At 46.6% G+C, this 12,333-nt stretch overlaps 1 protein-coding gene across 1 annotated transcript in view; it reads left to right on the top strand.

The window, feature by feature from the left end:
• The window catches only part of NSG2 (neuronal vesicle trafficking associated 2), a 37,892-nt gene extending 29,688 nt beyond the window's left edge, over positions 1-8,204 (top strand). Inside the window, exons 4-5 of the mRNA XM_040604716.1 lie at positions 4,571-4,681; positions 6,242-8,204. Coding sequence (XP_040460650.1) covers positions 4,571-4,681; positions 6,242-6,433 — 303 coding nt within the window. The 3' untranslated portion in view covers positions 6,434-8,204. The remainder of the gene's footprint in view (positions 1-4,570; positions 4,682-6,241) is intronic.
• The last annotated feature ends 4,129 nt before the right edge of the window (positions 8,205-12,333 follow it).

Genomic DNA, 12,333 nt, shown 5'->3' with positions numbered 1-12,333 from the left:
GATTTTATCTGCTCACTAAATTTTATTTCCCCTCTGTGAATGTTTATATTGCTTAGAGACTGCCAAGGTTCATGTTAATCATAAAAAAAAGTGGAGGTTTATTAGGTATTGCAGCTCTGTGATTCTTTGGTGTTTGAATGTTAATGATGCTTTGTATGCTCTTGGAATAGCTGGAGAGGTAGATCTTACCTCTGGCATGGCAAAATATCTGGGGCGGGGGGAGGGGGGAGGTTTCTTCCCTTTCCTTTGGGTTTTAACATCTTACATGACATTTCATCCCAGAGCAATTTTACACTATGTATCATCATGTGTAATATTGTGTCACGCTGTAATTTTGCAAGTGCATGAAACCGCAGGAGGGAGGTGAGAATGGGCTCAATTACACCCTGGAGGGAGGGGAGAGCTCAGCAGAGGGACCGGTTCCTGGGAGGTAATGAATTAGGTGTCAGCACTTTGCCAGAGCAGAGAGACAGAACAGAGGGGGATTTATTATTTTTAGGGGCTCAGTGGGCAGACAGGAGGAAAGGAACCTGTCAGGTGGCATTACTGGTGGTCATTTCCATGGGCTGTGCATGTACGTGGGATTTAACAAAAGAAGGGACATTCATTCTCGCTCCAGACAGCTTGGTTCTTTCTTTTTCTGAAGGCTAAAGGAAGAACTTGTCCATGTTAACTGGTTGGAGTGGGAAGTCTTCAAAGCAACTTTGGTGGCAACTCTTGGGGAAGACAGACACAGCCATCCCGGGCGAGGGAGACATCTGACAGTTCAGGGATATTCCCCTTTCACAGCCTCTTGTCTGGCTGCAGTCAGCCCTGATGAATCCCTCTGGGATGGAGGAAACGGTGATGCAGAGGGGAAGAAAGGAACCAGGCAGACATTAGAGCAGGAGGAATCAGCACAGGGTGCATGCATCCTGCTGGTGTGCAGTTCTTGCTAGCCCTGATGATGCAGGTTGTATTTACTAAAGAAGACTAGAGGATGAGCAGCTTCTCACTTCTTAGGAACAAGAGGTACTTTCTCACCGAGTTACGCTCCATGCATTCCCAGGTGGCATTCAGTGTAATTTCATTGCCCTTTGTCTCTTCCTTTGCCCTGAGCACAAGTTTGTTCCTTCAGCCTAACCCAAGCAAGTTTTCTAATTTCATTGTACATTGTATTTAGGGCAGAGCAACCAAACTGGAGAGCTGAGAATTTCTTATTTTCTGAATTTCTAGCCAGGGCTGCCCTCTAAGCATCGGCTTTGGTAGAGCAAGATGTATGTCTTCCTTTAGTGCCCTCAAACTAACCTCAAAGGGTCTTGTGCCATTGTCATCTTTGTATTACTATATAAATTATTATGGGAGGAAGTACAAGACCTAATGTGCTCCCCTTTTAAATGAAGAAGAGTTGGTGGACATGTATTCTGCAGGGAGAAATGCTCTTCTGCATTGGCCTGCCAGAGCTGGGTTGTGATGGGTCTTTGTGGAGAGGGGTCTTTCTTCCTAGGTCTCCTCTTGGAAAAAGTAGAGAGTGTTAGCGTACTTAATCAAGGAAGTCTCTCATTTTGACTATACTTTTTCAAAGTGACCTTTTTCATTTTTTTTCAGGTATAATATAGTTTCTTTTGGGGGCAGAAAACAAAGCAAATTCCTTTTCCATCTCCCTGAATCCAACTGAGACTTCAGCACTATGAAAAGGGATATTGCTCCCCTAGGTTGGGGACCCATGGGCTACCATAAAGCTGCTCTGAAATATTTCTATTCAAACTTGCAGGCACGTGCACTTTGATGGAGAGGAGGTGGAGCCCATATTTGCTTGGTCAGACTAGTGCAATTCATACCACCACACTCCTTTCCTACCAGCTACCTTTCCTGCTCATTGGGACTCTCTTACACATGTTCTCTTATGAGATCCAGCAGTAAGTGCTTCTCCCTCTGCAGCTGCCTTTTGCTTAATTGACCCGTTTTGCAGCAGATTAGGCCCCAAGGAGGAGGTTAATATGAGCAGTTATTCTAAAAGGCAGGTCAGGACTTCAGTGAACTGTTCATCATGGGAAAAACCTGTTAGCCCCAATCTTCTTACTTTTTTACGCTTTATTCTAAAATATTCTGACTTAACAATGAACTTATGAATCTCTCCTGCTAGATGTAGTCTCCACACCTCTCTTTTTCCTGAGTTCTGAACTGGATGTGCTGGGTCGGATTTAACACCATGCATGCAGATTTACCTTCATTCTTTCTTTCTGTCTTAAAACAGCCACCAAAATTGTAGCTCAGGAGCTTCCAGCACTGCAGGTGGCATTGCCAGGCCTGCTTTAGCTTCTCTAATAGTCCCACTGTGCTGTGTGCGGTGTAGGAATATATCTCACCAGGCAATGCATCATTCTGCAGGATTGGTGAGGGTGAGAAGTCTTTTCCTGCACAGCAAGTAGTTACAGTGGCCCCTTCAAGTCTGTGCAGGGATTGCCTGTCATACAGGTTCTCAGAATTATAGCTGATATGATAACCAAAGGGGAGAGTTAGAGCAAACTTCAGTGTGAACCGATATTAAGCAATTAGTATATCTTTTCTGATATAATAGTACTAATATTACATAATATTATTGTTATATTGATAATATTCTATTGATGAATTCTGAGATGTGGCCACCTTGCTCTTTATTAGCTGCTGTTCCTGACAAACCTGTCCTCTATACTGTAGGGATTATCCCTGTATTTCCCCACTTTCTGCCATCACCAGTCTCCTGTATATTAGATAAGGAACAACTTCTGCCTGTACCTACTATTCAATTTCCTTGAACACCCATGCAAGAAAATAAAGAGGATTCTGACATGACTGTAACAACAAAAGGGCAGATGAACCCTGAATGACTAGAGGGAGCTGAAAAATGTGTGGCTTTCCCTCGCTCGGGCGGTAAATGATAGTGATTGCTTTTAGCACAAGTTGGATCAACCCTGATCTGGGGATGGGGGCATGTTTTGCAGGACGAGCATGTGCCTGGTACAGTGGGACCGTTAGCCAGGGTCAGGTACACAGTCCCTGCTGTGTCCTGCCATTGCAGTTCTCTCAGTGGGTGGCTTTTGATGTGACCAGGGAAAATCTGCCGCCCTGGGCTTGGCTTCTGGTGACATGATGAGGAAGTGGGATTCTGAAGCCAACAGACTGAGGCTGTGGGTAGGAGAAAGCCTCATTGTTTGCCATCCCTCCCGTAAACCCTGACCTCAAACTTTTGCTGTAGGAACTTCCTCAGCATGAACGCTCATGGGCTCACCTGGCACAGGAGCGTTGCAGCCCCTTCCCCATGCAGGCTCACATCCTGCAAAATGCATGCTGCTGGTGCTCAGCCCCAGCGAGGCAAAGCAAGCTGGGGAGCTGCTGCAGCTCCCTCCCCATGCTGCTGGCCATGCAGCGGCATTAAATGTTTCCCCTGCTGCTGTTCCCACCCCCATCATCTCTGTGAGTGAGTTCGTTTGATTAGGAACTCCAGTTTGCATGGTAACACTGGAGCCCCAGGGATTATGATATTTTTTTCATGCCAATCCCGATCAGTGTGAGACAGCAGTCTCGACAGGATGGGTTGCTGTAATGTAGGCGATAGAAGTCCAGAGCCATTTGTGCTGCATTTGTGGATTTACCAGCTGGGACCAAGAAAGCTTTGGGGAGGTGGAGAACGGGACCACGTTTGGGACCCATGCACAGTCCTTAGGGAGGGGACAGCTCAGCTAAAATTAAGGATCAGAGCCTCGGTCCAGACATCTGAATGGGGCCAGGAAACTTGCTGTTGAATGAAATATTTAAGAAGGACCTGGCAGGGCTGGAGAGAAGGGAGCTACAGCAAAGAAACAGGATGGTGCAGCAAAGTAACCTGCTTGGGAATGAGGAGAGGGGGAATATTTGAGCCCCAAAGAGGGAATTGTGTCTGGCACCTCAAACACAGCATCTGCTCTTGTACATGCTGTGGGATTTACATGCTGGGTTTTGTTAGTGGTCGGGGTATTGTCCTTTTACAGCTTTGATAAATAGAGAAGGATTCCCTTTCTCCCGTAGCCCCTTCTGCAAGGTGCTTGAGGTACAAATGATCCTTGTTGCATTGCCCAGAAGGCGCAAAGGGATCTGTGCTACAAAGGCTTCATTCTTCCTCTCTGCTCACCTGCCTCTGCTGTTGGACAAGTAGGATCTCGCCATGGCTACAGGGCAGCTTATCTGCACGGATTAGACCTCGATGTGGACTCTGGCTGCTGGCGGGTCCTGCTGGGCCAGCAGCTGATGCTGCCGGTTGAACAGCTGAGAGCATGGGAACACAAAGCCACTGGGAACACCAAACACCTCAGCAAAATCCATACATTTGCAAGGGGTTAAACGCAGGAATGTGCGCTCCTGAAGGTCTGGGGGGGGGGGGGGGTGGAAGCGACTGTGAGAATTCAGGGCTATTGGATCCAGCATTCATTCAATTACCATGCTTAGTTAAGTACTGCACAGTGGAGTGAAGACTGCAGTCTGTTAGGATGGCCGTTACTATAAGTCATTTAATTATGAGGTTGCTCATATGCCATTTTAACATATGTAGAGTAACATTATCCTTCTTTTGTAGGTCACTATTCTCATAAGTCTGGCTCTTGCATTCCTTGCCTGCATAGTGTTTCTTGTGGTATACAAAGCCTTTACTTACGACCACAGTTGCCCAGATGGATTTGTTTATAAGGTAAGAAACTTCAGACAGATGAATTGCCTGAGATAACGATAGACTCTAATTGACTACATGGTTACAGTCTAGTCTGCTTTTTTGACCAGGCTAAAGAGGACGTTTGGCAAGAATGTGTTGAAATGGGAAAAGTGTGATGGGAAATGTGGACTCGCATCTGCCTCCATCAGCTACTGTTACACTGTAATTGTTGGGATTAGCATTTGGTGAACACTACAGACAGATGTTCAGGAACAATCCCTCATATTTGTGAATGGATTTATTGCAGCTGGAATCCCATGTTTGCTTCCCACACATTCAAGTAACTGAGGTTTACTGGCATACGTACTGGCAAAGCAAACTCCCAGAGTGCTGGCACATCTGCCCTTTGTAAAGGAAACCTGAATTTGCCCATGCAGTTCATATTTAGGTGCTTTTGAGCTTCTATCAAGAGCAAAACCATGTAACTTTAATGGCTAAATCCCGCGGCCCAATGATTTTATAATGAATATTCACAGAGAACTATTTTCCCGGACTGTTGAGATTTAAAAAAAAAAAAAAGTTTGTAAAATAGTTCACTGACTCCTTACTGTGAGTAAACTCCTAAGCTTACAGAAGCCTTGACCATGCTGGGGATAATCTGTGGGCTGGAAAATAGAGTAAGGATGTTGGTGCGTTAGTCATTGTGAATTTTTCTCTTAGGTCATACAAAAATGGTTAGGACAGAGTCATGAATTTCAGAATCAGATCCCAACCTGAACTTCTGAAAAGAGTAAAGATTTTAGACTCAGATTTCAGCTGATCATACTGAACTGGGAGTTGGAGTATCTCATAATTCAATAATAATTGTACCTGGGGCCCTTTGTATCCTTGGTGCTACTTCGACGCTGGTGAATACCCACCAGTCTGACATCTGTTACCATTTGATTGCTCTTTTACAGCTGTTGCAAAGCAAATTGTTTTATCTGTGCAGTTTTTAGCACACAAGTGTCTGCACTAGCACAGCGGAGATGCACGGGCAGCGTCTGTACAGGCAAGAAGCTCTGACAAGGGCTGGCCAGTTGGGCTGCGCTTCCTACCATCCCCAACCAAGGTGGTCAGAGATAACACACTGTAACAGAGCAGCATGTAAGCAGCTTACTCTGCTCTGCCTGTCCTCTGCTTGTCTGAGGATTAATTCTGGACTTAGCTGTACCGAGCTTTCAGTCCAGCACGTGATAAGAGCCGGCTGCTCAGCCAGCCCTGCTAGGGCTCCAGCAAGGGGCCTTGGTCTCTGTGCATGCCAGTAATGTACCAAACCAGTCAGGTCTTCATTTTGCAGTCCCCGTTTCCCATCCACAGATGAAATCAGCCTGCAATCAGGGTTGCCAATAGCAACAGGTTTCGAAGACTGCTGCCCAACTCTAAACTTTGTGCGTTCCCACGGCGCTGAAAGGCAGTCGGGGCTGCGCAGCAGATGCTCTCGCTGCACCAAGTCTGAGTCAAACGTCATCCATGCAAACAGCTAACCCTGAGATCTTTAAAGCAAGAGCCTGAGGCTGATGGGACCACTCTTTACTTTTGCTTTCTTCCCCTTTACAGCACAAGCGGTGCATCCCGGCCTCGCTGGACGCGTACTACTCTGCACAGGATTCCAACTCGCGGGGCAGGTTCTACACCGTCATCAGCCACTACAGCATGGCCAAGCAGACCAGCTCCCGGGCCGTATCACCCTGGCTGTCTTCAGGATCCGTAAACCACGAAGCCAAGGCTGCCAAGACAGAAGGTCATTAAAGTTAACGAGTGGTGATGGGCAAAGTGGGAGGGTGGGGGGACAACACCATGTCTATACTGCATTGCTCTAGCTGAGGGTGCTGTGCTAACAGCACAACAGGAATAAATAAAATCCAAGTGCAGGAGTCATCTTAATGGATATTTCTTTTCGTGCATTGTTCTTGTTGATTTGTAACTGAGTCGAGCTCTTTCTTGTACAAAGGCATGTTTGATGTTGACTGTACCTTACGATGTAAAAATATTTTTAAATCATTGCTTAACTATTTGTTAGAAAAATAAATTAAAAAACAAAAAAAGCAAATTAGATAAACAACCAGGGAGGATAAAAGCAGCAAAGAGAATCCCACAAAGTTTTATCATTGCTGGAAAGCTGTGTGAGAGGCTTAGTATGCAGTGAAGGAACAGCTGAAATCTTTTTGAGAGAGAAGGCAGAAAGAACCTGGTACATAGACATTGTGATGATGTTTAGCTTGCCAAGGGGGGGATATTTTGCTGTCGAATTGAATCTAGTATCAGTGTTCATTTGCTGATAGAGAAATACAAGCATCCCCTCCTCCCTCAAATATACACATGTGCAAACACACATGTACATGCACCCCTGTGCAGTGTCCTAAATAAGTCCAGAAAGATCTAGGCATTTTTAATGAGCCACCACCATGCTGCTGTTCTTGGCTGGGCTCTGAGGCTGAAATCCTGGTTGGATATGGAGCAGGATGGAAGCAGACAGAGGCTGCTATAGTGACAGCATTATACTTCTGAGCACAGGACTAGGAGTCAGGAGATTGGGGCTTTACTTCTGCTTCTGGCACAGATTTCCTGCATGACCTTTGGCAATTTACATGAGACTTTATCTTTTGGGACCTCTCCCTGAGGGTCACCAAAAGGCAAACAAATGCCATTATGAACTGAGGAGCCTCTCAATAGTGGTGACATTATAGAAGAGTACTGAACCTCTGACGTTTTGGCCCCTAATTTTCCCTCACCCATGAAATGGGATGCTCCTGCTTCCCTTCTTCAGTTTTGGATACTTCAGTATTTAATGTCATTCTAGGTAATTGGAGAGGGATGGCTTAAGCATGCTTTCAGAGTACAAGGGTCCCATCAAATCTCTGCTTGCAAGCACAGACCAGACTCCAGGCTTAATCCAGTCCTGGCCAATGTAAAACATCCTCTCCCCACAAATGGCTTGTGCAATTAGTGCAGACTGGTGGGATTAAAAAAAAAAAAAGTTCCTTTTTTTTCAGAGTTGCAAGCTGTGCTGCAAAGCAGCTCTGCTCCTCAGTGTCGCAGGCATGGTGAGACTGGGCAGCAGGAGCAGAGTGCCCAGGGAAGGCAAGGTTCACATTTGACTAAGGCTGCTTTTTCAGATTTGTGGCTAGACTGGGATGGAAATTAGGGTCCCTTCTTCCCCTGCATTGGCAGTTTTGCCCTCCATTTCACATACATAGACACTAGAGGGTGTAAATGAGGGCAGAACTCCTCAGTCCTAACAGGCGTCATGATAAAAAAACTGTATAGTGTAGCTAAAAATGTAGTGCCAAATGCCATTGTCTGATTTCATATCCTTCCTGCCCCTGCCACCTGTAAATTCATTTCTCACCCAAAATGTACAAACCACCCCCTCCACCAATAATCAAAACTCCAGCAAACCACTGAACAGTTTATAATTTTGTGGTGTATTTTTTGTCAGTAGGTAGCAGAGACTGAAGTATTTTTTGGTGTAATTCTTGAACTTTTCTGACGGGATTAAAATAAAGCTAGATGTGACTGAGCGTCTCTGTGGCTCCAGCAGGTTTATTTTTTGTGACTCGTGCTGTGGGCTGGGAGGTGGTGGGTGGCGATGTGTGGGTGCCTGGTGCTGCCAGTGTGGCTGCAGCAGAGCCTGCACCTTTGCACGGGACCCCGAGGTGACTGGCTTTCAGGAGGCATTTTCAGAGCTTGCTCTTTTCCCCTTTAATGGCTGGGGGTTTATTCCCTTCATTCCTGCCCATCTTTTCAATTGCAAATGGAAAAACAGTAATAAAACTCAAGCTGATCTATTGGTGATTCTTGACTTTACGGAGGGACCTCCTCTCCCTTCCCATTTTAAGGCCAACAAATGATAGAAACTTTGGCTGGCAGCAATGTCGCCTGTGCCATCTACTCCAGATACAAGTGCTCACGTGTGCTGGCTCAGGCTCCAGGAGAGGGCTGTTAGGAAAAGCGAGCGCTGCAGGGAAATACAGCTGACAAACTGAGAGCCACAGCTGAACTTGGGAAAAGTTGAGCTCTGTGCCCAAACTCTGCAGCTTGGTTTTTAACAAAACCACAACTATATTCATCTCACATTGTTCAGAAAGCAGATTGCATTTCCTCAAATCCTTCAACTCTTTGAAATGGAACGATACCCTGGCATTAAATTGGCTCATTCCCAAAAGCTAAAGAATGGTTTATAAAAACCTTTGGATGGCTTTCCTTAAAAAAAAAAAAAAAGCGTCTTCAGAGTTGTGAAATTGAGCTGCTGTAGGAGAGAGACCACGATGGTGTTAGAGGTCACCACTGAGTACTTCTGAAATGTATTAAAAAGGATTCAGCCTGCTTGGCAGCATTGAGTCACAGGACAATTTGACCATGGTATTTCTATTGCCACTTTCCCAATACTACTCTAACCGTACGTTTACTTTAATCTAAAAATCTCAGGAATCTAATCATTTGAATTAAAAGTCTCTAGCTATTGTTAGGTAAGTGTGTCAGTGGGGATAACCATTCCTATTTAATAAAAGAAAGATCAAAATCTGTATGGAGCAGAATGGAAAAAAAATGTCCCAAGGAAGGCTCATGGGAAAGCAGAAGAAACCAAACAACCCGACTCCAGCTGCAAGTTCCATTACTATAAATGTTGTTATTACGGGTTTTTGTACAATGTGCAGTAGAGCTTCCAAGACCGACCACGTATTTTAATCACAGTAACAGAGAAAGCAAGAGAGAGAGAAATTGAAATTGTAGTACATCATCTTATTTAAGTCTGTAAAAGCCTTCTTCAAGGTTGATCATGTGTTTTCAATGCTGATTAAAGTAGCATACTGGTGCTAGTGCGGGTTCATCCTGGCTGTCATCTCTCTAAAGCTCCTGACTGGCTCTACAGAACAGTGTTTTTGTGAGCTGGTGTCTGGGTGAGGCCTCACTCTTAGCTCTGAATGGTACCGATGAACAAGAAGAGCCTTCCCTGTGCTTCTCCCAACATTTACGTGATGGCCAAGTTGAGTCAGCTCCAGCTCTTCACCTGTGACTGACCCTGCTCAAGCACGAGTCCCTTTGGGCAATCTTCTTCGTTATACTAGATTACTGCAGTGGGCTCACAGTTGGAATTCTCCACCAAAATATGCTTGTGGACCACTGGGACTGGAAGAGTTGATTTCTGTTCTGAGACAGCCATGCAGTGGATGGGTGCCTGGACTGTCTGTCCTATCTGGAGTGGTAGGAAGGGATGAACAAGAAGTGTCAGCCCATGAATGAGCTCATCGTGCGGGGACAAGGGCAGCCTGAACAGCAGCAGTCCCGTGGAATGACTGGCAGACTGCATGGGGGAAAAAAAAGGCTTTACTAAAGGTGTGGTGGTGCCATGATGGGAACACAGCTGCCCCCAGCCTGGGCTTGGAAGGGAAGGAAGAAATTGTGGATGTTGGAGCCTGAGAAGGATCAAGAGCAAGAGAAAAAGAGACTGCTACCAGCTGAGACACAGAAGCAAGCACTGCTTTTCTGTTGTAACCCAATGACCCTAAAATACTATATCCTGCTTGACTAATGCAGACTGTCTTGTTTTGGAAAAGCTGCCCATTGTTGCTACAAACATCTGCTGACTGCGGCGTGCCCTGGGGAGAATCGCTCCACTGCTGATTCAAATCCTCTTGGACTGCCTGCAAAAACAGCGTAAGAAAAGGAGGTGCTGACAGCAGGGCCCCGTGGCTGGTAGGACACGTTGTCGGTGAAAACTGAGGTGTCTGCTCAGGGCCTTGGAGGTGGCTTGGTGCTTGGATCCTTGCTGGAAAGACAGCTCAAGGTGCTGCCAGTGCCTCCGTTAGGAGATCAGAAAAGGATCAGTCTCTGCCCCTTTGCATGTGAATCCCCCCTCGCCGCCCCCCGTATCCTCCTCCGTGCTTGCCAGCTGTTTCTGGTTTGTAGTAATACCTCAAGTGATAAGTGTAAGGGTCGTGCACTGAACTGTCTACAATCACATTTTATACGATTAGTCAGGGTTTTTTAAAGCACCCTAATTATTACAGTCAAACCGGATTAAGCTATTCCTCTAATAGATTTTCAGTTCCTGTAAAATAGGCCAGAGAAAATGACTTACAGGAGAGGACGGGGGAAGGGAAGGCTTTTTCCTTCTGTCTCTTTGGCTTTTGCTTTTTTAAAATGCCAGCAGTGGCAGGGGCATTCCAGGGATCCCACTGCAAGCACTGGATGAGTGCCCAGCAAAGTCAGGGGTCCTGGGTACTCAGCTCTCCTTCTCACCTGGACCGGTGTCATTTGAGGGGTAAAAAAGGTAAAATCCTTTTGACTGAGAATGTTACTTTACTCAGGAGGGTGGATGACGGGTCTTTTGATGGGATGTGGGTTGCTCCATCATGGAAAATAATCCGTGGTAAATGGCAGTACAGGAAGGTGGCAGACGCAGTGGCATGCCCGAAAGGCACATCACTGGGAAAGGCTGGGTGGGATTAAGCGCTGAAGAGGCTTTTCCCCTGCAGCAGGCAGACTGTGAATGGTAAAACCAGAGCAAGAGGAAAGGGAAAAGCCTCTTAACGGCAGGTTACACAGTTCATTGGCAGGACCTTTCTGCTGGGGATATGCATCGCTTCCCTTTGCCGAAGGCTCCCGCCTGCTCAGAGGGGCTGCTGCAGCTGCCAGCACTCCCCGTTAGCCCAGGGGCTGGGGGGCTGGAAACAAGATGCCCAGTGGCTCCCTTTGCTGATAATACAAAGCGTGAGCACTACTGGTGTGAGCAGTAATGAAAACGCTGCAAACTGAGGCAGTCATTAATAAAATATTTACACCACTCGGGCAGCAGCATTTTAGACGACTCGCGTGCCGAGGCTTGCCCGTGGCAATCGGTGATTGATGGTCACATTATTACTTATTGCTCCCCTACCCTCCTGCATCGGCATGGCTTATTGAAAGCCACTGTTCGCCTGCTGCAAATGGACAAGGAGGTCCTAGCCCTTCACAGAGATTAAACAGAGCCACGCTCGTGCTGCGTGGGGCTGAGAAGTCACACCGAGCCCAGCTCGCGTTTAGAGTCCGCAGGTCCATGCCAGCAGGTTGCTTTAAGCAGCAAGACGGTGCAAATCCGAGGGAGGTACTGTCCGCTGCAGCAAGAGGAGTGATGCCCAGCAGCAAGGCCAGCTTGTGCCAGCAGCTTCCCAGCCACTGCCTGAACGGCACCGGGTGCCTGCAGGGGCTGATGCTGTGGGCTCCACCAGCACCATCTCCCTGCTGGATACGTGTGCAGCTACCCACGGCCTTTGGACAACCTGCAAACCCAAGCTCTGGAGCCCTTGCGGTTCACTAAATATCTGCTCTGCAAGCTGCTTTGCAGGCCTGTGGGTGAACCCTGCTCACCTGGACCACAGCCAGCGCAGGTAATTAGCTCTCCCTGCCACTCAAACGGGAACGGCTCGGCAGCGTTGCGCAGCTTTCTGCTGAACGGTTGCTTATTCTCAACCCTTCCAGTCATGGCTACATTTCAATGGTGGGTAAATTGATTTCTGTGTATATTTTGTATGCCAGGTTATTACAATTACTCTTCAGGATCCTTTGGGATAAAAGGCTATTATAGAGATGAAAGCTCATTAACAATAAATATAAAGGGTCAAAACTCCCCATAAAAATGTATTAGAAACAGATTCTAGTTTGGAAAT

The sequence above is a fragment of the Falco naumanni genome, chromosome 8 (genome assembly GCF_017639655.2).
Source record: "Falco naumanni isolate bFalNau1 chromosome 8, bFalNau1.pat, whole genome shotgun sequence".
In the NCBI taxonomy this organism is placed as follows: domain Eukaryota; kingdom Metazoa; phylum Chordata; class Aves; order Falconiformes; family Falconidae; genus Falco; species Falco naumanni.
Note: the sequence above shows the minus strand (reverse complement) of the source record. Positions and strands in the feature narration are given on the sequence as shown.